Source organism: Miniopterus natalensis, chromosome 16, assembly GCF_054644295.1.
Source record: "Miniopterus natalensis isolate mMinNat1 chromosome 16, mMinNat1.hap1, whole genome shotgun sequence".
In the NCBI taxonomy this organism is placed as follows: domain Eukaryota; kingdom Metazoa; phylum Chordata; class Mammalia; order Chiroptera; family Miniopteridae; genus Miniopterus; species Miniopterus natalensis.
Window position 1 is genome coordinate 44519387 of NC_142096.1, and position 27111 is coordinate 44546497.

General features: G+C 41.1%; 1 protein-coding gene across 1 annotated transcript in view; it reads right to left on the reverse strand.

The window, feature by feature from the left end:
• LOC148091381 (DNA mismatch repair protein Msh3-like) overlaps nt 1-27111 on the reverse strand; it is a 153059-nt gene that overhangs the window by 65918 nt on the left and 60030 nt on the right. Inside the window, exons 13-15 of the mRNA XM_087825587.1 lie at nt 20686-20818; nt 4310-4497; nt 3420-3588 (exon numbers count right to left, since the gene is read on the reverse strand). Coding sequence (XP_087681713.1) covers nt 3420-3588; nt 4310-4497; nt 20686-20818 — 490 coding nt within the window. The remainder of the gene's footprint in view (nt 1-3419; nt 3589-4309; nt 4498-20685; nt 20819-27111) is intronic.

Below are 27111 nucleotides of genomic sequence, written 5' to 3' on the forward strand. Positions count from 1 at the left end.
CAAACTTTTAAACAGAATTTGATTATAACAATGCCAAATACTTAGAATTCATTTGGTGTTTAAATAAACAGACTCACTAATTCTAAAAAATGTTGCAAAAATTATTCTGCATTAATTTGTACTATTAAATTTCTAGAGAAGGTTTTAAAAAACCAATGGGACTCCATCCTACTGTTAATAACCAAGAAATTTATTGTCTCAGAGGCATCATCTTAACCTAGTAAAGATTAAGAATGGAGTGGGGCGGATGCAGGGTGGAGGGGATCGATGGGGGGGTGGGGGACATGTGTAACACTGTCAGCAATAAAGATAAATTTAAAAGCAGAATAAGAGCATCTATCTCCCTCCCCAGTCATCTGTAATCCAATTACTTCATCTCCGTGTGGGGCTTCTTCTTAAACTTCAATGCTGCACTGATAAAGAGTAATAATTTAGTATCTTTTACAAATGCCTGGTCGTTTTTACTTAAAAACTGCCAATCAAATCCAGAACTGTCTTCCCAAGACTTAAGCATTATTTTAGTTTGAATAGTACGAGCTCTAAAATGTCTGGATTTTATCAAATAAAATCTATGATGCTGATAATCCCTTATGTTAATATCTATGAGTAGAGTGAAACAATGACATGGTAGAAAGACTGGGGTCAGGCAGAACTGGGATGGAATTGGGCTTCTGACTTGGACAACTTACCTCCTACTCCAGCTTTCTTTCCAGCAAAACTGGAGTAACCCTCCTTATGCTGTGACAGGGATTAAACAGCATGTGCGAAGCACCCAGCACTGTGCTGGACTCTGACAAGGGCCAGATAAAGGGCAACTACATCAGTATTAGTACCATCATCATCATTATATGAGTGACATCTGTGTAGTGCTATATGATTAGAAAGCACATGCATGTATTTAACACGATCGGTCTTCATGGCAGACTCACAACAAAGGTGACCTTCTGCGGTCACACCGCATGCGTGCGCAAGAACTGGCACTTAAACTCAGCTTTCCTCACCGCCACACCAGGGAAGCACTTTTCTTTTTCTTTTCTTTTGAAAAAAATATATCTTTATTGATTTCAGAGAGAGGAAGGGAGAGGGAGAGAGAGAGGCAGAAACACCAATGATGAGAGTCATTGATCGGCTGCCTCCTGCATGCCCCCGACTGGGGATCAAGCCCACAGCCCAAGCCTGTGCCCTGACCAGGAATCGAACTGCGATCTCTGGATCCTAGGTTGATGCTCAATCACTGAGCCACGCTGGCCGGGCTCTACTATGTCTTTCTTTAAAGTTACTAAGCAGTTTTGATTGTCTCATTTCATTTTTTAAAAATTTAATCCTCACTTGAGGATATTTTTCCATTACTTTTCACAGAGAGTGGAAGGGAGGGAGAGAGAGATCGATATGAGAGAGACATGCAGATTGGCTGTCTCTCGCATGCACCCTGACCAGGCTGGGGATCGAGCCTGCAACCAAGGCACGTGCCCTGGGCCAGAATAAAATCTGGGACCCTTCAGTACATGAGCTGACACTCTAACCACTGAGCCAAACTGGCCAGGGCTGGTTATCTCATTTCAATAAAAAGCCAGAATAGTGGCACTAAGGTCACTTGCCACTTTGCAAGGTCATGATTGCATGCTGACACCAAAACATACAATTAAATATTTGGTATCTGGTATTCTGGTATTTGTTCAGGGGAAAAAACCAAAATACAAATACTGTCAAATAGTTTTCCTGTTATGTACAGACAGCTCCATGTGGAATGGCTGTAAAATGTCTGCCTGAGTATAACATCTTAATAATTTTAGTCCAGAAGACAGGCTGACTTTATCAATGGTGTATTCAATGGCATAAGAATAATAAACATTTTAACGATTATAATTTACTATAGCTTCTTATTTCAAATAACCATATAAATAAATCATCTTTTGGCTAAATAGATAAAGCAATGTAAATACCTAAAAACTTGATTTGAAATTAAGCTTTTCACTCCAAGGAAAAAAATCTGTTTTTAAAATCCTACAAACTTGCCCAGCCGAGCGTGGCTCAGTGGTTAAGGGTCAACTTAGGATCCAGGCGATCAGGGTTCGATTCCCGGTCAGGGCACATGCCCGGGTTGCGGGCTGCAGCCGATCAATGACTCTCTCATCATTGATGTTCTATCTCTCTCTGTCCCTCTCCTTTCCTCTCTCTGAAATCAATAAAGATATATTAAAAAAAAAAAAAAATTAAAAAAATAAATAAATAAATAAATAAAATAAAATAAAATCCTACAAACTATTCACAAATATCTTAATTTGCTATTTCAACAAAGCAAAATTTCTCAAATTCCTCCATCAGGATCTTTATCTCTTGTTAAACGTAAGACCTAGAGGAGGCATACCTCAAGAGCCCTAACAGGGCCACAGGGCACAGCCACGCCTAAACGTGTAGTTTATCCTGGTTCTCGTTCGGAATGAGTATCAAACCCTAAACAGAAGTCTATACCAAGACCACATTCTAAACAGGGCCATAATTCCATGGAAGACGCACTAACGTAGGTTTTCACTGTCGTTTTGCTCTTTGTTTTTAGCACCTACACCAACATCAGAAGGAAGCCCTGCCATTGTCCCTGTGTGATCCAGTCAGCGCTGGTGGTTCACTTGTAGCCTTTCAGCATCTGCAAGCACGTGACCAAACACTAACTTCACTCTCCTGGATTTAGGGTATATGAATTCTGTAAGTTACTATTTACAATAGTCAAAGTTTTCTATAATTTCAACAGATAATATTAAAGCACATATAACATTAAGTTACATGATTTTACCAAGTTTATTTGCTGTAGTAAATAAGCAAACAAAAATACTTATTAAAATAATTATCAAAATAAAGTGCTACAACATATTTCTTAGGAACAAAACAGAAAATCTGAACAAAACAATGTTTTCATCCTATCCTCATATTTTTATTTACATCAAAAAATATATATCTTTATTGATTTCAGAGAGAAAAAAGGAGAGGGAGAGAGACAGAAACATCAATGATGAGAGAGTCACTGACCGAGCCCACAACCTGGGCGTGTGCCCTGACCGGGAACCGAACCCCGATCTCCTGGATCCTAGGTCGACACTCAACAGCTGAGCCACGCCAGGCTGGGCTATTTACATTTTTTAAAAGAATAGTTGATTGGTTTTTAGAGAGGGAGGAAGGGGGAAGAGGGAAACATCGATCTGCGAGTGATCCATCGGCTGGCTGCCGCCTGCACGCCCCACGCCCCCCACTGGGGATCGGGCCAGTAGCTGGGCACCTGCCCTGACCGGGAATCCGACCAGCGGCCTTTGGTGCAGAGGATGCTGCCCAGCCCACTGAGCCGCACAGGCCAGGGCTTTATTTACATTTTAAAACACTTCTTTACGGAGGAAAACTAAAGCAGATAGAGGTCTTTTTGACATTACCTCCTGTCCTGATACTGTCACATACTGTGCGGAGGGATTTTTCAGTAGTTTTCTTATGTCTTGCAAATGCATTTGGATCTTGTCCGTCACTCCTTGAATTTCATCCTTCCTCTTTCTTATTAAAGGGAAATCAGAAAGTTCTTTGAATAATTCAGTTTTATCCCCAATTCTAAAAAATAAAAATGCAAATATACACACTGAGGCATATAATGTAGATCAATTATCAATTATTTTTCACAACATCATGAAAATCCAGAGGGTTGGGAGCCCAGAAAACTGGTGCTAAATATTTATGGGTAAGTTTCTTAATTTCTTGGAAGACAGACAAATTTACCCTAACATCATTTTCATTTTGCAAGTTCATGATTCCAATGATAAAACCAAGAGAAAAAATATTCATTGTTCGCCTATTCAGAAGACAAACACAAACACAAATACTGTCAAATGCTCTTTCTTTTACAGAGTTCTTTGTGGGATGAATTGTAAAAGGCCTGCTTATGAAAGGATCACTCTGCTTCTGCAGTTTCTCAATATAAGGCAGATCATGCCTAGATTTCAAGCAAATGAGTGAGTGTAAGATGCCACCTGACCCCCATTTTTGGATGAACAGACTGCTACTACTTGCTCTGTCTGGATTTTAAGTTTCATCATCTGATGCCTGAGCAAGTACTACATCTGTCCTAGATGATGAACTGCCTAGATTTTGGACAGCAAAGTGTTACTTCTGGCTGTAATACAGAGCCTTCAGTATCCAATCACAATTCTAATTTCACATGCAACTTCTTCCACTACTTTCAGTGAAGCTCACGAATCCACACATCAAATGGCAAATGCACTGGGACAAGCAAAGTAACCCTCCACCACTGGAAGAAAGAGCCACGTCTACTTACTGGGCTGCTTGCTCATTAAGGACCTTTAGGTAACGCTCCACTGGACTGAGGAGCTCAGGAATTTCTAAAATAAGTGTCTGGAGCAGGTCTGACTGAACGTGGGAATTAACAGCAGGTATTAATGCTTGAAATTCTGACTTCAGGTGATAAAGGGTTTTGACAATCAAGAAGAATTCTTTGGTAGAACACTGAAAATAGAAATACGTTTTTACCTAAATAGCATATAATACATGAAAATAAAATTTAATGAGTGATCTATTTAAAGTTAAAATAATAATTAAAGAAAAAATTAATTTATTTTATAAACTAGTTAATTGAAATAAAGTCCTGTTGATACCTTCTAAATGTCAAATCAATAGTTGAAACACTTTTTAAAATAATATTTTAAAGCTATAAGGAAAATAATTTGAGACAGGGATAGTAAAGCCAATAGTTGCTCAGTATTTTTTCATTTTCAAATACACTGATCACATAGCAAAAATAAACAATGTCAAAAATATAAAGAACAATTCTGGGGAAACATCTGTAAGACATATGAGTGACAAAGGACAAAGTTCCCCCAAATATAATGAACTCTTACAAATCTTACAAGGAAAAGATAAATAATCCAAAGAATAAACTGAACTGAATCTGCAACTCATGAAATAATGTCCAATAAGCACACGATCGACCTCACATATAATTAGGACGAGCAAATAAAAAAACACAGCAGCATTTTCCACTTATCAGGATGTCAAAAATTTTAAAGCCTGATAATAACCAAGTCACACAAGGTGTAAAAAAAGACACTTTTATATACCATTGGTAGAGAAATAACCTTTTTGAAGGGCAATTTGGCATATCATCATAATAAAAAAGTAGGCATATCTTTTGGCTAAGCAATTATACTTTTAAGAATTTAACTAAAAATACACTATAGCAAGTAGTGAAAATATGTGTATCTGAATATTTATAGTGAATTATTTGTAATAACATTAAAAAGATAAATAAGAAACAAATATCCAGCAACTGAGATATTAGAAAAACTCATACACTGTATGAAACAGTTTTAAAAATTCAGATGTGTGTATATACTGATGTACAAATTGATATGGAACTCCAAAATTTCAATATATATTAAATATACATAGTATGAATATACTATATATATTTGCACAGTAAAATTTCATTTGTGATTCTTTATATGCATTATTCTATAGAAATAAAAGTATAAATAAAACATTTCTGGAAAGGTACACATGTAATTACTCTGGGCAGTAGTTGTGCGGAGGGGGTGGAGGCTTCTCATCCTGTTTCATTCCTGTGAACACTGTTGTAATCTTTTATTTTATTATTATTATTTTTTTTTATGGTTTTGAGAGCACTCTTTTTTTTTTTTTTAAATATATGTTTATTGATTTCAGAGAGAGGAAAGGAGAGGGAGAGAGAGATAGAAACATCAATGATGAGAGAGTCATTGATCGAGCCCACAACCCGGGCATGTGCCCTGACCAGGAATCGAACCCCGATCACCTGGACCCTAGGCCGAAGCTCAACCGCTGAGCCACGCCTGGCCAGGCCACTGTTGTAATCTTTTACATGAGCATGACTAACTTTTACATTAGAGCTTCTGAGAAAGAATGGGCTAAACATGTGCATCTAATTTCACCATATCTTGAAACTACAGTCAAAGACAGCTTAAAAAGGTCCGACACCGCAAGAATAGCTAGGAGAAAAAACAACAGCAACACCATCTTATACTGGGTCTTGGCCTTTTGGCTAAGATCAAATGCAACAACATCTTAGATATTCTAAAGTACGCAGAAGTGGTAAATGACTTGGAAGACTCAAAATACTTTAATCTTAAACTGGCCCTGAGGAAAACTAGGACCCAACTTGAGTTACACCAAGAATCCTAAAATATTCAGGAGCTGGTGGAACAAATTCCTTCTGGAAGTGAAATCTGGGAGGCAGGTGTAGAAAAGGACTGTTTGGAAGGATTTAAGAAGCAATGAAATCCCTCAATCTCCCATTATTCCTGTCCATGTCCCTGAGCAACCACCACTCTCCCACCCTAGAAGACTAGTTTTAGTTTCTGGAGAAGGTAAAACGGGCTATCTTGAACCAGCCTCCAGCACTGTGAAGGATGAGGGTACCACCAAAGCAAGGGATTAAAAGAATGGTTACAAACTGAACACTGAGATTCCCAGTGGTCCCATCTAGCCCCCAGAATCTTGTTCGTTAGTCCAGGGGCTGAAAGGGTCTCTGGGGAATCTCACAAGCCCAAAGGAAAATTTAAAAAATACTATACGAGTTCTCCCAATAAATGGGCCAGCTGGTTGCAAGTCACATTCAACCACAGAGACCTTCCTATAGGCATTTTTGTCTTCTGATCTTAAAAAATTATCAGACCAGATAAAAATTCTAATATGAAATGCAAAGACCAAATCAATCAATCAGTCAATCAATCAATCAATCAATCAATCAATCAATCAATCAAAAAACCTGACAGGAATAGAGCCTATACAGACAGAAGAAAACTTCTAAATAGTAGTAGTAATACTAATAATACTAATATCCTCAGTGAAAAAGAATGTTTCAAACACGGAACAAAAATGGGATGCTATGGGGAGAAAAAGAAACATTAAAAGAATAACAAGAAAACATTCTTAAAAATTAGTAGCCCTGGCCCGTTTGGCTCAGTGGTCAGAGCGTTGTCCCGCAGACTGAAGAGTCCTGGGTTTGGTCCCAGCTGAGGGCACGCACCTCGGGTGCAGACTCGATCCCTGGACTGGCCCCAGCGGTTGGGGCACGTGCGGGAGGCAGCCCATCGATGCTTCTCTCTCTCTCCCTCTCTCTCCCTTCCACTCTCTCTGAAAAGCAATGGAAAAAATATCCTCGCATGAAGATCAAACAAACAAACAAACAAACAAAACCAAAAACAAAACATTAGTAGAAATGAAAAATTCAACAGGAGAGGTAGGAGATAAAGGTGATGAAATGCCCAAGAAGGTAAAGAGATGAAAAGTACAGAAGAGAGACACTCAGTTCAAGTCAACTCAAATAAGAGTCCAGAAAGAAAGAAATCACCAAAAAATTCATTCATAAATACTTCCCAGAACTTCAGAATTCAATTTGCCAGGCTGAAAGGCCAAATCATGACAAGTCATCATGACATTTCAGAACTGTGGGAACAAAGAGAAAATCTTCCAATTTCCAGAGGGGTAGAAAAAAGTAAGGAAAAAAAAAAGACATGCAAAGACTCCATAATCAGAATGACTTCATACTATGCAAGGTAACAGAAGCTAGAAGACAATGGAGTAAAAAAATTCAAAGGAAAATTATTTATTTGTTTATTTTACTTTTTATTGAACTTACTAGGGTGACATTGGTTAATAAAACTATATAGGATTCAGGGTACAATTCTATAATACATCACCTGCAAATGGTACTGTGTACTCACCACCCCAAATCAAGTCTCTTTCCATCACCGTTTATCTCCCTAAACTCTCTTCTGCTTCCCCGCCCTCCTCCCCTCTGGTAATCACTGTACTCTTGTCTACGTCCTCGAGTTCTGCTTTTTGTTTTGCTTAATCCCCTTCCCCTCTGGCAGCTGTCAGTCTGTTCTCTACCTATGAATCTGTTTCTGTTTTGTTTGTTCATTAGATTCCACACGAGTGAACTTGTCTTTTTCTTGACAGGCTTATTTCACTTAGCATAATGCTCTCCAGGTCCATCCATGCCATCACAAAGGGTAAGAGTTCCTTCTTTTTTCATGGCTGAGTAGTATTCCATGGTGTGAATGTGCCACAGCTTTTCTATCCACTCATCTACTGATGGGCACTTGGGCTGCTTCCAAATCTTGGCTATTGTAAATAATGCTGCAATGAACATAGAGGTGCTTGTATTCTTTAAAATTAGTATTTCAGGTTTCTTTGGATATATTCCCAGAAATGGAATTGCTGGGTCATGAGGCAGTTTAACTTTTTGAGGTAACTCCATATTGCTTTCCACAGTGGCTGCACCAGACTGTATTCCCACCAACAGTGCATGAGGGTTCCCTTTTCTCCACATCTTCGCCAGCACTTGCCGTTTGTTGATGGCAGCCATTCTGGCAGGTGTGAAGTGATACTTCAGTGCGGTTTTAATTTGCATCTTTCTGATTAGTGACATTGAGCACCTTTTCATGTCTATTGGCCATCTGCATGTCCTCTTTGGAGAAGTGTCTATTCAGGGCCTTTGTCCACTTTTAATTGGATTTTTTTTTGGTACTGAGTTTTATAAGTTCTTTATAAATTTTTGATATTAAGACCTTAGATGTATCATTGGCAAATATGTTCTCTGATTCTGTGGATTGTCTTTTCAGTTTGTTGGTGGTTTCTTTTGCCATGCAAAAACTTTTTAGTTTGATGTTGTCCCATTTTTATTTTTTCTTTAGTTTCCCTTGCTCGAGGACATATAACAGAAAAAAACATCACTAGGAGAAATGTCCAAGATTTTACTGCCTATGTTTTTCTTCCAGGATTTTAACATTTAAGTTTTCAATCCATTTTGAGATTATTCCTGTGTATGGTGTAAGAACGTGATATAGTTTCATTTTTTGCATGTATCTGTCCAATTTTCCCAACACCATTTATTGAATAGATGATCTTTACCTCAATGTATGTTTCTGCCTCCAAAGAAAAATCATGTGTAACCTAGAATTTTATACCCAAACTACCAAAAAATGTGAAAGTAGAAAAAAATAAGTCATTTCCAGACATCAATGTTTCAAAACATTTACTCTCAATACCCTTTCTTGTAATGCTTCTGGAGAATATATTCCAACGAAAAGAAGAAAGCAAAACAGGAAGACATGACGTAGAAAAAACAGAAAAGTCCATTCAAGGGAAACAAAGGGAATCTCAGACAGTATAAAGGGAAACTGGTCCTGGTGTATCAGGTCAGAAAGTTCAAGAAAATACAATGAATAAAATATTTGATGCAAATAAATATCTTGAGGTGAAAAGATTTAGGGTTGAGTTAAAGGTAAGTATATATAGTAAGTAGTATATATAAAATGAATTAATGCTAAGAACATATTTAAAAAGATAATTATTAAACTACAGGGAATGAAGTAAATTATGCAGGAAAATAAGTTAGGTGCAACTGAACAAAAGTTTAGTTGAAAACGTATCATAAACCACCTCTTCTCCAGACAGGTCCCTGTGTACTGGGAAAGGTACAGACAGGAAGCTGGATGTTTGCATAAATGTGGGACATAGAAGCTTTTTGGACAATAGTCACTTAATGATACAATTCTAACAAAAATGAAGCACTAAAAATAAACATTAAAAAATTTTTTTTTGAATAATAGATGAGTTTAAAGATTAAAGATGGCGGTGGACTGAGTGGAGGCTACACTGACACTCTCCGGGACCAAACTGGAATTACAACTAAAATATAGAAAAACCATCCTGAACAATCAACTGAAGACAAGCTGGAGAGAGCCCTCATAACCAAGGGGGAAAAGTGGAGACTGCACAGAGACTGGTACAAAGTGCAGAGGCACAAGAGGGCTTGCAGGGATCCCACAGGCAGCAGCTCAAGGTCCGGAGGGATATCTCAGCTGTAGGGGGTTTCAACTGAGAACTCCGGGCCTAAACCCCAGGCTAGGCTCCCCAGCCAAGAACTAAGAAACTAAGAACTAAGAAAGGTGCCCACATAACACCAGGCTGTGAAAAGCAGCAGTGTTACAGTCTGCCAGGGAGAGATAGCTGGAAATGCAGGCCCCCTCTTAAAGAGCCAATGCACCAAGGTTTCCTGTGCAGCCACTCACCTTGGGCTCCAGCAGAGGGAGGGCAAAGTGGACTAGAGCTCTGTGGGGAGAATCTAGCGTTGTGGGCTTTGGAGAGAGAGCTCAGATGGCAACCCTCTGGATTCCTGTGCCGAGTCATTCCCAAGATTGCAGAGGGCATCTCTCTCAGGCACACAATTTTTGGCTTTTGCCTGGGGGGTAAGCAATAACCCCTCCCTGCTGGAAAACCTCTTGCCCTACCCTCTCGAGTTTCTACAGCCTGAGGCTCATTAAGAGAATCAGGTTAATCAGTCTGAAGACACAGGCAGACCTCAGAGTGCTTTGAGTCTGCCTGATCTGTTTCTGGACCCGGGCCTTGGAAAAGCAGACTTTGGTGTGCATCTTGGTCCTCTCCAACCTCACCCAGCACCAGCAGAGGAGACCTCAAGCTGTGGGTTGTTGATAGCTCCAAATAGGCTACTCAAGGCAAGTCACAAACTGGGTCTGACATTGACCGGCACCAGAGATCCTCTAAGAAGACTGAGAGTCCTAGCAGATCTACCCAATATTTAGAAACAAACCCAAACAGGCAGCCGAAATGGAGAGACAAAAAAACAAGCCCCAAATGAAAGAGCAAGAGAAGTCTCTAGAAAAAGAGCTAAATAGAGATAAGGAATCTCTCAGATATAGAGTTCAGAATACTGATTGTAAGGTTGCTCAACAGCATGAAAAAAGATATGGAAACTATGAGGAATGAAGAATGTCATAGCAGAAATAAAGAATACATTGGAAGGAATAAACAGCAGATTAGAGAAAGCTGAGGATCAGACCAGCGAATTAGAAGGGTAGAAAAAATCAGTCAGAGATCCAAAATGAAAGAAACAATAAAAAAAACAGGAGGGCAGTCTAAAGGAGCTGTGGGACAACATGAAATGTAATAATATTGACATCATAGGAGTGCCCAAGGAGGTTGAAAGTAAGCAAGGGTTAGAGAACCTGTTTGAAGGAATAATGGCAGAAAATTTCCCTAACCTGGTCAAGAAAAAAGTCACACAAGTTCAGGAGGAAGAGAGAGTCCCAAGCAAGAAGAATCCAAAGAGGCCCACACCCAGACACATCATAATTAAAATGACAAGAATTCAAGACAAAGAACCTTAAAGGCAGCAAGAGAAAAGCAAGCTGTTACCTACAAAAGAGCTTCCATAAGGCTGTCAGCTGATTTCTCATCAGAAACTCTACAGGCCAGAAGGGAATGGCATGAAGTATTCAAGGTAATGCAAAACAAGGATCTGAAACCAAGACTACTCTATCCAGCAAGATTATCATTCAAGATAGATGGTGAAATAAAGAACTTCCCAGGCAAAGAAAAAGGCTAAAGGAGTTTATCACCACCAAGCCAGCACTGCAGGAAATGTTAAAGGGATTGCTGTAATTATAAGTGGAAACAGGAGAGAGAGAGAGAGGGAGAAACATAGGCATAAAGAATAAAATGGCAGTAGATAAGTACCTATCAATAATAACTTTAAATGTAAATGGATTAAATGCTCCAATCAAAAGACACAGGGTGGCTAAATGGATAAGAAAACATGACCCAAATACATGCTGTCTACAAGAGACCCACCTCAGAACAAAAGACTCACACAGGATGAGAGTGGGGGATAGAAAAAAATTTTCCATGCAAAAGTAAATGAAAAGAAAGCCTGGGTAGCAAAACTCATACTGATCAAAACAGACTTCAAAATGAAGACTATAATGAGAGACAAGAAAGGTCATTACATAATACTAAAGGGATCGATCCAACAAGAGGCTATAACCCTGGTAAACATATGTACCCAATATAGGAGCACCTAAATTTATAAAAACTTCTAGAGGAATTTAAGTGAGAGATCAACAGCAATACAGTCATACCTGGGGACTTTAACACCCCACTGACTTCACTGGATAGGGCTTTCAGAAAAAAAATCAACAAGGAAACAGTGACCCTAAATGACACACTGGATCAGTTGGATCTAATTGACATTTACAGAACATTCCACCCCAAAGCTTCAGAATATACATTCTTCTCAAGTCCACATGGGACGTACTCAAAGACAGACCACATGTTAGGATACAAAAAAAGTCTCTACAAGCTCAAGAAGACTGAAATATCAAGGACCTTCTCAGACCACAGTGCCATGAAATTACAAATCAACTACAATAAAAACACTAAAAAACATTCAAACACAAGGAGACCAAGTACCATGTTTTTAAACAATGAATGGGTTACCAAAGAGATCAAGGAAGAAATCAAACACTTCCTGGAAACAAATGAAAATGGACACACAACAACTCCAAATCTATGGGACACGATGAAAGGAGTCCTGAGAGGGAAGTTCACAGCACTACAAGCCTACGTCAAAAAGCAAGAAAAACTTTTAATAAACCATCTAAACATACATCTTAAAGACTTAGAAAGAGAGCAACAAGAAAAGCCCAGAGTAAGCAGAAGAAAATAATAAAGATCAGAGCAGAAATAAATGACATAAAGACTAAAAAACAATACAAAAGACCAATGAAACCAAGAGTTGGTTCTTTGAAAAGATAAACAAGATTGATGAACCTTTAGCCAGACTCATCAAGAAACAAAGAGAGAGGACCCAAATAAACAAAATCAGAAACGAAAGATGTGAAAGAATAACTGACTCAACAGAAATACAAAGGATTGTAAGAAAATACTATGAACAACTATACGCCACCAAGCTGGACAACCTGGATGAAATGGACAAATTCCTAGAAAAATAAAACGTTCCAAAACTCAATCAGGAAGAGTCAGAAAGCCTGAATAGGCTGATAACTGTTGATGAAGTTGAAGCAGTAATCAAAGGGCTCCCAGCACACAAAAGCCCTGGCCTGCATGGCTTCACAGGGCAGTTTGACCAAACATTCAAAGAACTAACACCTACCCTCTCCAAACTATTCCAAAATATCCAAGAGGAAGGAACACTTCCATGCTCTTTTTACGAGGCCAGCATTAGCCTAATTGCAAAACCAGATAAAGACACTACAAAGAAAGAGAATTATGGGCCAATATCCCTGATGAGCACAGAGGCTAAAATCCTCAACAAAATATTAGCAACTTGGATCCAGCAATATATTTAAAAGATCATACACCATGACCAAGTGGGATTTATTCCAGGGATGCAAGGCTGGTATAATATCTGCTAATCAATAAAAATGATACATCCGATAAACAAATTGAAAGACAAAAATCACATGATCATATCAATAGATGCTAAAAAGCATTCAACAAAATCCAACACCCATTTCTGATAAAAATTCTCAGCAAAGTGGGAATAGAGGGATCATACCTCAACATAATGAAGGCCATATACGACAAACCTACAGCCAACATCATACTCAATGGGCAAAAACGAAAACCATTTCCCCTAAGAATAGGAACAAGACAGGGATGTCCACTTTCACCACTCTCATTCCACATAGAACTGGAAGTCCTCGCCACAGCCATCGGACAGGAAGGAAACAGAAAAGGCATCCCAATTGGAAAGGAGGAAACAAAACTGTCATTATTTGCAGATGACATGATATTGTACGCAGAGAATCCTAAAGACTCCACCAAAAAACTACTAGATTTAATAAACAAATTAGGCAAGGTAGCAGGATACAAAGTTAACACCCAGAAATTGATGGCATTTTTATACACCAATAATGTATCCTCAGAAAGAGAAACTAAAAAAAAAAAAAAAAAAAAAAAATTCCCATTTACAACTGCAACAAAAAATTTAGATACCTAGGAATAAACTTAACCAAGATGGTAAAAGACCTGTACTTAGAAAACTATAGGCTGCTGCAAAAAGAGACAGAGGAAGATATAAACAAGTGGAAGAATATACCGTGTTCATGGATTGGAAGAATCAATATCATTAAAATGTCCATACTACCCAAAGCAATCTATAAATTCAATGCAATCCCTATTAAAATACCAACAGCATATTTCACAGAGCTAGAACAAACACTTTGAAAATTCATATGGAACCAAAAAAGGTCCAGAATAGCTGCAGCAATCTTGAGAAAGAAGAACAAAGTTGGTGGGATCGCAATACCAGACATCAAGTTATACCACAAAGGCACTGTAATCAAAACAGCCTGGTACTGGCACAAGAGCAGACATAGATCAGTGGAACAGAGCAGAGACCCCAGAAGTTGACCCACGGCATTATGGTCAGTTCATATTTGACAAAGGAGGCAAGAGCATCCAATGGAGTAAAGACAGTCTCTTCAATAAATGGTGCTGGGAAAATTGGACAGGTACATGCAGAAAAATGAAACTAGACCACCAACTTACACTATACACAAAAATAAACTCAAAATGGATAAAAGACTTTAATGTAAGATGTGAAACCATAAAAATCCTAGAAGAAAACGTAGGCAGCAAAATCTCAGACATCTCTTGTAGCAATATGTTTGCTGATCCATCTCCTAGGGCAAGAGAAACTAAGGAGAAAATAAACAAATGGGACTGCATCAAAATAAAAAGCTCCTGCCCTGTCCAGTCTGGCTCAGTGGCTGTGGCGTCGGCCCAAGGACGCAATGGTCCCAGGTTCGATTCGGGCCTGGGGCATGTACCTCGGCTGCAGGCTCGCTCCCAGCCCCCAACGGGGACACGTGGGGGAGGCGACCCATCGATGTCTCTCCCTCCCTCCCTCCCTCCCTCCCCCCCTCCCTCCCTCCCTCCCCCCCTCCCTCCCTCCCCTCTCTCTGAAAAGCAATGGAAAAAATATTCACAGATGAGGATTGAATAGAAAGAAAAAGAATAAACCTCATTTAAAAAACAAACAAACAAACAAACAAACAAGTAAATAAAAAGCTCCTGCACAGCAAAAGGAACCATCAACAAGATGAAAAGGGAGCCCACTGTGTGGGAGAACATATTTGCCAACGACACGTCTGATAAAGGGTTAATATCCAGAATATAAAAGGAACTCATACAACTTAAGTAACGGAAGACAAACAATTCAATTAAAAAGTGGGCAAAGGCCCTGAATAGATGCTTCTCCAAAGAGGACATGCAGATGCCAAGAGACATGAGAAAATGCTCAATGTTGCTAATCATCAGAGATGTAAATGAAAACCACAATGAGGTATCACTTCACACCTGTCAGAATGTCCACCATCCACAAATCAACAAACGACACGTGCTGGCGAGGGTGTGGAGAAAGGGGACCCTGTTACACTGCTGGGGGGAATGCAGACTGGGGCAGCCACTGTGGAAAGCAGTTAAAAATGGAGCTGCCATTTGACCCAGTGATTCCACTCCTAGGAATGTACCATAAGAATCCTGAAACACTCATCAGAAAGAATATATGCGCCCCGATGTTCATAGCAGCACAGTTTACAACAGCTAAGATCTGGAAACAGCCCAAGTGCCCGTCAGTAGATGATGGATGAAAAAGCTGTGGGACATTCACACCATGGACACTATGCAGCTGTAAAGAAGAAGCATCTTTTATTCTCTGGGAAAGCATGGAGGGAGCTGGAGAGAATTATGCTGAGTGAAATAAGCCAGGCAGAGAAAGAAAAGTGTCACATGATCTCACTCATATGTGGAATCTAATGAACAAAATAAACTGATGAACAAAATAGACCCGGAGACATAGAAGCATGGAACAGACTGAGGGATCTCAGAGGGAAGGTGGGGATGGGGGGGTGGGTGGGGAGAGATTAATCAAAGAACTTATATGTCTATAAGCATAACCTATAGACACAGACATTGGCCTGGGGGTGGGGTGGATGTGGGGTAGATGGGTTCAGTGGGGGGAAAAATGGGACATCTGTAATACTTTCAACAATAAAGATAAAAAACCAACCAACCAACAAACAGATATATGGAATGAGTTTAAGAAAAAGCTAAAAGCCTGTAAACACGTAAACACACACACACACACTTGTATCCCTTAGTATCACCGGCAGCATCTGCTTTTACACCCCAAAACCTTCATTTGAGTGGACAGTACACAATGAGTGGCCATGTTCTCCAGCTATCACATCGCAGGGGTCGTCTCTGCATTGGCTGCCCCTATCAATGCCCCATTAGAACTGGGCTCCATGCTGCAGAGCAGTCTGAAGTCCATAAAACTGAACCCCTTCTCTGTGAGGGTGCTTGCCAAACGCATCACAGGTGGGGTGATAAGGTGTGTTCAGATCTGACCCATCTTCCCCTTCAACCTATGGAGCTTCAGAGGCTTTTGGGGGCCAGAGAAGTCAAGAGGGTCCCCTCCCTGCTAAAGGAAAAACCAACTCTGGCTGGAGGAACCTAAAGGTATAACCAGCCTTTACTTCCATGGCTCTTCAGCAAACATCTTTATTGCAAAAGCATCTTAGATTTAGAAAAAGTTATAAAATCACCTTCTACACAATCTTCCAAAACATGGTCAAGACATGCCCCAGTATTCACTTTCACTGAGCATGTTAGACAGACTAAGGTGTAAAAAAGCAAAAGACGTATTGAGACTTACTGGGCATCCTCACAAAAACTGTCTAAGCATCTTATCCTGATTTTACAAATGAAACCAAAGACTAGAGAAATTAAGGCTCTCATGCAAGGTCACAGCTGTCGTTTATTGAAATGAAAGGAACTATGTGATTGCCTAGAATCACATACCTGAGACAGGATTTGCTCCTAAGCCGATACATCTGCCAAAGCTATGCTAGTTTCATACTGTTCCTCCACCTCTCTCGGTGCACCAGCCTGTGCTCAACCTACACCACGAGTGACTGTTTGAATAATCAGTTAACATTTGTCCCCGACTAATGTGGCAAAGCTGCATTGTTCAGTTAGCCCATTGCTTCTCAAATTCTATTTTTGCTCTAATGCTCAGGAGAGGAAGATGTTTAACTTATATTTAAGTTACCTCTCCTGGGGGAAAATACTTAACTTATACATGGAAAAAATAATTTACATGAGATTATTGCATCCTCAGAAGCAAGAAAAAGGGTTGATTTTTTCATGCTCAGATATGATGTAAAGTTTAAATCAGCAATAGAAGCAGTCTGAAAACCAGAAGTGCTTTTCAATCAAGTCCTAAGTGCCCAAGGGAGGTTGTTTTCAAGTTTCTTTCAGTGGATCTGCAAGAAAGCTGAGGCTGAGGGTGAAGCGCTGCTCCTGAGCCGCTCTGGTTGGCCTGTGGAAGAACTTAAGTACAACCCGCGAGTGCACAAGCCGAGCCCCAGCTGGAGCTTGACGCTGGAACCTAACATTAGGCTTTCAAGGTCTGGTGAAGAAACTACTCTCACCTAGGGAGAATTCTGGGATCACTGTCCTCCCACCATTTCCTAAGTGCTACTATCCTCTAAGTGTACTTGCCAACCTTAGCAGCTGTGTGTCACTTTCTTACAAAAAAGTTCTTGAGCTAAGTTAATTGCTTCTTGTGAGTATCCGTATTTTCTAAGATTTGAATTTTAAGTTCTATGAAAAAAAATGTTTATTTTATTTCAGGATTAGCCCACTTGGGACCCTCTATTATTATCTCCATAAAAATACCTACTTGTGCCTATTCCATGGCACTTTTCACACAGCCAGATGGCCTAGGCTCACCACTTCTACAAGAGCCAAACAGCGTTCCTTACTATGTTATAAATTTCACATAGTGGAAGATTTTCAGAATAATCTAATGATAAAGAACAGATATGTGGTTGATGGTGGGTTCCAACAGCCACCAAGGTTTCAAGAGTCTAAGTATCTATAAAAAATTGGCTTAAAGCATTTAGACTTCCTAGTGATTTGTTTTGCTACCATATCTTTTCTAACCTTCACTTTTCAAACCAATCTTTAGGCACATTAAACACTAAAACAGTAAACATTAAAAGAGCAACAAGGAACAGCTTCTGAATGAGTCATAAGTTCTTTAGTCAAGTGTATTTTGAAACTCTAAAATAAAAGCCATTCTTTCTCAACATATTGGATACTTTTAAAATGAATTAGATTCTATACTGTATGATCTCACTTATAGGTGAAATCTAAAAAAGCTAAAAAACAGAAACAAACAAGCTCATGGGTACAGACAACAGATGGGTGGTTGCCAGCGGTGGGAGTGGGTGAAATGGGGGAGGGTGGTCACAGGGTAAACTTCCAGTTATAAAATAAGTCAGTCCCGGGGATGTATGTGCAGCGGGGTGACAACAGTTAACAATTCTGTATTGTATATTCACAAGTTGCTAAAATAGTGGATCTTAAAAGTTCTCATCACAAAAGGGAACCTTCATGTACTTTTGGTAGGATTGTAATTAGTGAGGTACTATGGAAAACACAAAGATTCCTCAAAAAATTAAACACAGATGGCCCTGCAGTTCCACTTCTGGGTGTTTATCTGAAGAAAATGAAAACATTAATTCAAAAAGATATATGCACCCTTATGTTCACTGCAGCATTATTTATGATACATGGAAGCAACCTAGGTGTCCACAGATGGAGCACAGATATGCAGAAGAGCATGACTCAGCCACGTCAAAGAAAGAAACCTTGCCATTTACAACAGCATGGATGGGCCTACAGGGTGTAGGCTAAAGGAATAAGTCAGACAAAGAAAAACAAATAACATATGATTTCACTTACATGTGGAATCTAAAACAAACAAACAAAACAAAATAAAAACAGACTCGGAAAAAGAGAGCAAGCTGATAGTGCCAGAGGAGAGAGGTAGGGAAATGGCTGAAAACGGTGAAGGGAAAAAGAGGTACAGACTTCCAGTTATAAAATAAATAAGCCATGGAGAGGGAGAGCACAGCTCAGGGAGGACGGTCAACGTGGACGAACCATGATGCGGACAGACCGTCACTAGACTTAGTGCAGTGATCACGTCCTAAGGCGTATAAATGTCAAATCACTGTGTTGTACGTACACCTGACCCCTAATGTACCATTGTATGCCAACTATATTTTAATAAAAAAATTGTTTTAAGTTCTCACATAAGAAAGAAAACTTAGTAAGTATGTGCAGTGATGGATATTAACTAGACTTATTGTGGTAATTGTTTCACAATATTACTTATTAAATCATGTTGTACACCTGAAAATAATATGTTATATGTCAATTAAAAAAAATAGATTCTGACCTTTATCCAGAGTTTTAAAATTTTATAAATACACAAACCTTATGACATGCAAACATCAAAGTCAAGTTTATAGAGAGGCAAGAGGCATAACAGAAACCACAGCTGCATGGAACGATGCTGCCATCTTGATGCCATGGAGCCTTGACTAGCTCTTTTGATTTGCAATTGATAATTTTTCCAGCTTTGCTCCTATTTTTCTCTCCCTATCTTATCTTAAGAAAAACAGACATCTCTGACATCTGCCAGTGAGCCCTTTCAAGTAGAGGCAAGGTGCTTGGAGATCTGCTGCTTGAGGAGGGCAATATACTATGCACTGATTGCCAGGTACCGGCCAAGGATACAAAGTAACAAATGGTTTGGCATCTTCTCTGTATCCCAAAAAAGTCAATCACAAAACTTTCAGCTGTCAGCACAGCCTCTGATGTTGCCAGCAAACAACGAGTGCACCAATAATGGTACAACAGACTCCACTGGCTCCATGAACAACTCACGCATTTTTCCCTGGAGATTAGAATTCCCGATTCTGGCTTGTTCTTTGTTTTCAAATTCAGCTGGAGCATAGAGAACAGATACACACATCCTCTTGGGCACTGCAAGTATCCTCAGAAGCACTACTTTTGGTTCTAGTAAAACTATGTAACAGAAAAAGCCTAAAAGAAGTAAAGACTAAAATTCGGGGGTGTAAAAGTCAAGTGTTCTACAATGACATTATTAAGTTGGCAAGGATTTACATTTGGAACAAAAATTATAATTTACAACCAGGAAAAAAATGTAAAGGCAGTCCAACTACTACTATCACTATGACAGTGTCCACAAGTGCAGCCACCAAAAACCCAGTAAGGACCCTGGTTAAATGCTCATTCTGGTACTTACTAGCAAGTTACCAGCCCTCTCTCAGCAGCATCGCTGTAGCCAAGGCGATGCAGGCTGTTGCAGCATTACACATAGATAGCAGTAAATACAATTTCTCATCAGCAAGAAGGTGACAAACATGGTCTCGTCTCAATCTCTTGAAATAAGGAACAAAGGGTATAATGTAGGTGTATGACTTCTGCAAAATAATGTTTTAAAATTACCTTCAATATCTAAACTTGTTTTCATATTAAACCACCACAAATAATACACAAGCAGATTTTTTCCTTTAAGTCAAATTAGAAGCTATTCTGAGGTCAACATAATCAGGCATCTCTTTTTAAAAGTAGCTAGTCTAAGCAAATTTCCCAGTTTGACGATGGTCCACACTTTGAGGCTGAAACATAAGAATATCCTGTATTATAACAGAAGGGCCTTTGTGTGTTGCTGTAGTTAACAGAAGTGGGCAAACTTTACTTTTTACAGTGCAAAAATTGGGCTACCCTTAATTTGTGCCATTAAAATTTTCCAGGATTCTCTCTGTTCTCTGCAACATTTTACAAGATACAATAACAACACAGCTGAGATGTTTTCCTTTCTATCTGGTGTCTTCATGCTGAGGAACATTATCAGTTTTAATAGATTTGATTTCTAGCACTTACTTTTTTGTGATAAATGCTACAGAGTCCTCTCTCTAAGTCAGGCAATTTACACAGATGATTTTCTATCTGACCAAACACACTGGATTCAGAATGGAGAACTTCGGACACAGCATCCAGCCGAGCATTTATTTCCCTGTGAGAACAGTAATAGCAATTATGAGATACATTAACAATCAGAATGTAGACATCTCCCACCCTAAGGCCCAGTACTGGATATGAAGCACTTAGAAAACCACACAGGAGGCTTCTCCACATCTCTGGTCCTTTCCTGACCCTCACCATTTGAATCAAAAAGCAGGTACCACACAAGGAGAGTCATTAGCAGGGGCAGAGCCTGGAGCACTGGGCTTTCCCTTCCTCTTGGGCAGACACAGAGACTGCATTTCTGTCTCCCCTGAAATTAGGTATGGCCATGTACCCAAGTTCTAGCCAATGAAAGGTGGGTAGGAATGATTAAGCCTCTCCTAGCCCTGGCCCATAAAAACCTCCTGGGTCTGCTCTCTCCCCCATGCCAGCTGGATGTTGAGCTCAGGGCAATCTTGTTGACTCCATCAGCTTGGTCCATGAATGGAGCAAAAAAACCACTCCAATCCCACATCCACTACCCACTGGACTTTACATTAGCAAGAAATTGCATTTAAACCAGGTTGAGGATTTATGTGCTACAACTGCTTGTGTCAATCACCTTGGCTACGGTAACAGTCAACAATGGGCAACCAGATACTCCTGACTGAAATGACTGGACATCTCAGTCAAAAACAATCCATTCCGTTAACCAACAGCTTTAACAGAGGGCATGGTGGTGGGTGAGCTGACCAAGTGTTCGAGTGAAGTGAGATTAGCATGTGGAGCAAAGACTGGGGGCAGCTACAGAAGGTGCTGAGGACATGACATCAGAGACGGGAGAACAGGGATGGAGGTCTATCAACGTCTACACCCTATGTGGAGGGTCACGGGGAAGAAAGGTGAAGCTCTGTCACCTTAAAATGGAAACCGGACTGACTGTCCTACACGCGATGTGGCCCATCTATTCCTTTAAACACCCGAAGCCCACCCTGGGCATAGTGGCTGCATGTGGTATTCAAGACTGAGAGGAGTGAACCTTCCTAGCAGCTAGCAGGCCTCAGCAAATGTTATTCTGAATCAGTGAGCGAGCAAATGAAAGAAAGAATGGACGTCTTGGGGGGAGGGGAACGTCAGCTAAGTGCACATGTGCTCATCAAAGTTCTGTTGACATCACACACATTCATGTGAGAGGGCAGAGCTCACACCAGAACCCTGTCTAGGTGACTGTTAATTGAATACTTTGCCATTCATTGGGTGCTGTAATCTTTATTAGCTTTATAACTATCCTGTGAGGCCCTGCCTGTTCCTGATACAGAAACTAATTTCAGGTCTCACTTCTGCTCTGCTTTTCTCTGGCTGCGAAATGGGCATTTGTTTACATGACAGAGCAGAACAAGGCAGAGCGCGGTCGACACGCAGACTGGCTCTTCTGTTCCCGCTGGGTGGCCTCTTAAATCCACCCATTTCTCTCCATCTCTGCTGCCATTAACTAGTCTCCGTGAAAGATCGTTTCTCAGAGAGATGCCTGGAACAGCCCCCTAACAGTCCTCCCACAGCCATCTGCCTCTTTTCCATCTGTTCTCCACCCTGTACCCTGAGAGGTCTTCCTAGAACCCACGTCTGTTCACGCCATACCTCTGCTGTATGCTCATCAACAACTTGCCATTGATCTTAGGTTCCAATCTGGAATCCTGACCTGACCTACAAGGCAAGTGACCCTGCTTACCTCTCGAGTCTCACTCCGAGCACCTGTCACCCTCTTCCTCTTGCCCGAGGCTTTGGTCTGAGGAAACTTCTGCCCATAGCTTGGTCACTCCAAGTTCTCTGACATCAGAGCTGCCAGGCTCACTGCCTACTGTGCCTTCAGGACCCTCCCCTCTCCTCCCCACGATCTCCATCCGCGCTTCCCCGAGAGGCTCTCTGGACACACGAGACCAACCTAACCCTTTCCATCCCTGTCCACACCACCCTCCACTTTCTTTCCATAACGAAAACCCCAACTCCGGTCACTTCCTCACTGTCTTTTCTATTCAAACGCAAGCTCAGTGAGCACAGGGACCTTATCTTCATTCCCATAGTCTGGGATCACAATATGTTCAATAAATAGCTGTTGAATCCCATCCCATCCCATCCCATCCCATCCCATCCCACCCCACGCCACCCCACCCCACCCCACCCCACCCCACCCCACCCCACCCCACCCCACCCCATCCCATCATCATCCCATCCCATCCCATCCCATCCCATCCCATCCCATCCCATCCCATCCCATCCCATCCCATCCCATCCCATCATCATCCCATCCCATCCCATCCCATCCCATCCCATCCCATCCCATCCCATCCCATCCCATCCCATCCCATCCCATCCCATCCCATCCCAATGACTACATATGAACTAAAGCAAGATGAGGTAAAAAGTAAATCAATAAAAAAGTAAGTTTTCTTTGCATAGGATTGTTGTGATAAAATAAATCAATGTTTTACCCTAACATTTACCTAAAATGCTAAACAAATATAAAGTTTATTTTAATAACTCACTCCTGAATAAATGAAAGACGACACCAGCTGAAACAGACTAAGATGATACCACGACAGAAAAAGGAACCACAAAAGAACACCACCCGTGAGTGCAGAAGAATGACAAAGAACACTGGGCTCTCAGCAGTTAAAGAGGCTGGCTGAGCTACGAAAAGATAAAAGCAAAAGAGGCGAATAAAGAGCCAAGTCATACCTATGAAGTCCACCAGAACATTTTTTAACATAAACATAAAACTATAAATTTCTTAGAAAGACACCGAAAGGTGTGCTAAGTTTGTTTGCACTCTGGGAAAATACAAAGGTAGTGGCTTTAATTTTGGCTTAGGGACACCACAGGCAAAAGCATGTTCACGAGGAATCATTCTGGCTGTAACCCAGCCTCACTTGTTCTAGGGAGGTAACAGCTCAGAGGTTAGAAACTGGGGCTAAGGCGGCAGGTGCTCTCAGTTCAAATCCAGCCTCTACAATTTCCCCTCATAAAGTTACAAGGATTCAATGAAATAATACATGTTAAACATTTAGTACAGTGCCTGGTACATAGTAACACATACTCAAAACATGTTAACTGTTACCATCGTCATTTTTATGGTGATCTTTATTGGTTTACAAATTTTTTTTTTTTTTTTTAAATATATCTTTATTGATTTCAGAGAGAGGAAAGGAGAGGGAGAGAGAGAAACATCAATGACGAGAAAGTCACCGATCGAGCCCGCAACCCGGGCATGTGCCCTGACTGGGAATTGAACCCCTATCACCTGGATCCTAGGTCGACGCTCAACCGCTGAGCCACGCCTGGCTGGGTGCAAAATTTGTTTAGTAGATTCCACAAAGAACAGCACGGGGAGGGGAGAAATAGCATCCCAAATATAAGCTTGAAAGTAACTATGTGCAGACAAAGCTTAAGACGTTGACAAGGAAAAAGATATTTTGTGCAAAGTGAACAAGGAAGGATGACACAAGGAAAGCTAGTTCTTGGATCTCAAGTGTTAAATCTGATTGGCAGCAGTGACGTGAAGGACCAGGTTGAGACGGGTCGATAGGCTGCGCTGAGAAAGAACGCCACAGCCGGCCACACATGTCTAACAAGGGCGGGGGGGGTGCTGTTTACCAGGGTCTCTCAATACTGAGGCAGCTCTAAGTCCACTTTATCTCCTGCGAGCAGGTCATAATGCAAAGAAATAAAAACGACCTCTAATCAAGTTTTTCAAATAAAACAGTTTACATATCTCAGAACTGTTCTTTAATTAGCAGGGGTAAGAAGGCTTTCCAACCAACTGGAAAACAATGTGTCAGACCACTAGGACAGAACAACTACTCCGGTGCCATCAATACGAGATTTGGTGCCAGTCAGCAAAACAGGAAGAAGCACTGCCAATTAGATGACGGTACAGATATTACCCCAAGGTGCCCTGTAGTATTCTGCAGCTGACCTTAACACAAGGCTCAATCTAAAGCTTCCTCAAGAAATGGTGTTGGAAAAATCAGATAGCCACATGCAAAAGAAAGAAACCAGACTGCTACTGGAGATCATACACAAAAATTAACTCAAAACGGATTAAATACTTAAATATGAGAAAACATTAAAGTACACAGAAGAAAACATAGGTATTAAACTTATGGACCTTCGTCTCAGAGAGGTCTTTGTGAACTTGACCCCAAAGGCAGGGGGAATAAAAGAAAAATAAGTGAATGGGGAGAGCATCAACCAGAAACTCCTGCGCGGCAAGACCCCATCAACACGATGGGGCAACCGACCAACAGGGACGAGATACTTGCAAACAACACTGCAATAAGGGGCTAATATCCAAAGTATAACTCATACGATTCAACAACAACAAAATAAACAACACAATAAAAAAATGAGCCAAGGACACTTCTCCCAAGAAGACATACAAACGGCCAACAGATATTTAAAAAGATGCTCAACTGCACTAACTATAAAGGAAATCAAAACCTCAATGAGATACCGCCTCATGCTTGTCAGAGTGCTATTATCAACCAGACAATACTAACAAGTGTTGGAGAGACGGGAGGAAAAAGGACACCCACACAGTGCTGGCGGGGATGTAGACCAGGAGGGCCGGTATGGAAAACAGCAGGGAGGTTCCTCAAAAAATTAAGAACAGAGTTGCCATATGGCCCCGCCATCCCTCTTCTGGGTATCTACTAGAGAATTTTGTAAAGACAGACATACCCCTATGCACAATTATTCAGGGTGGCCAGCATGCAAACAACCCACCTTCGGCGGGCAGGTGGAGAGAAGCTGCGGGACGTGTGCGCAGTGGAACACGACTCAGCCACAGGAAGGACGACGCTGCCGTTTGTGACCACGTGGGCGGGTCCTGAGTGTCATGCTAAGGGAAACAGGTCAGGTGGCAAAGGACAAGAACCCTGTAACTTCACTCAGAGGCGGGATGCAAAACGGAAAGCAACAAAGGAACAGTCGAGTCGAACAAACAAACTCACAGGCAGATAACTGCGTGGTGGCCGCCGGAGAGATGGGGCGAGGCGCACGAAGGGGGAGGGGCCAAGAGGATGGCGGTGACAGGAGACCAGACTCGGTGATGAGCACACAGTGAAACACTGTCTACCGTACAGGAACCAGTCACCCCAATAAATTTAATTTCTTAAAAAACCACGATACATTCTAAACGAATGGAAAGAAGACACCTGAGTAATTTCATTCCATATGATAAAAACAATGAACTTGAGGTTCTGGGGACGACAAAGATTGTTTTTTACCACCAAAACCCCAAGGACTAATTGTGGGTGTCACTGAGTCCTTCACATCTGGAGATGAACGAGGTGATGGCGTCAGAGTGCCAGTGTGGCTGTCGCCGAGAAGTGCGGCGCGTGGCCCCAGCTCCTGCCACTGGGAGGGCGTGCGGCGGAGTCTGGGCCTGTCGGCTGCTATTCATGGAGATGCCTCTGCAATTCTAACTTAAGGTTATTTAGGGGAAAACATTAAAATACAAACTGCTGAGGAAAGGTGGTTTTTTGTTGTTCTAATTTCTTCTGAAAGGTTTGCTCTAAAGAGAGTCAATATAAAATGAATAAATTAAATTCAGACATTAACACACTGGTCATGCAATATGGCTAAAGCAACGACCTAAACAGATTCCTCCTGTCCTAAATGTCTCTCTTACCTCTCTTTCAGATTCCTACTGATACTGATTTAGCTCAGGCCCTCAGAACCTCTCCGTGAACTTGGTAATTTGTCCCCCCCCACTCTGTCCCCTCCTACGCACATGCCCAGCTCTGACCCTGCCACTCCCATGCTCGGAATCACTGAATTAGCTTCCTCTGGCTGCCAACCCCTCAGCCCAGCCCGCAGAGCCCTCTACAGAAGGCAGCGCCACATCTCTCCAAACACCCACTTACACTGCTGATGATCAAACTAAGTGCATAACCCACTTTCCGCCAGAAACCCCATGTCTTCCAATCCGCAAACAGGCTCGTTCCTGGGGAAAGGAAACTTCTCACAGTATTGACAGTCTACTGCCAGATACAAAAGAAAATCTTCCCCAATTTAAAACTGTGTTCTTTTGAGCAAGGAAGATGGTGGCACTGTGACAAGAAGCAGAGCGCCCTTACTCCCAGCCATGGACTTGATTTACCACTAAAATACTGCGTAACCAGCTTGGAAAAAGCAGAGAAATATACCTGAGTGGATATATTTCAAGGAGGGAGCCCTGAAGAAACAACACAGAGTCTGGTAAGAGACGGGGGCGTAGAAAGGGGGAGTCCCCCTGAAGCCTTTGTTGGGCTCTGAACCCCGAGGGTTGGGGCTGCAAAGCTCCCTCCCCTTGACACTGTGGAC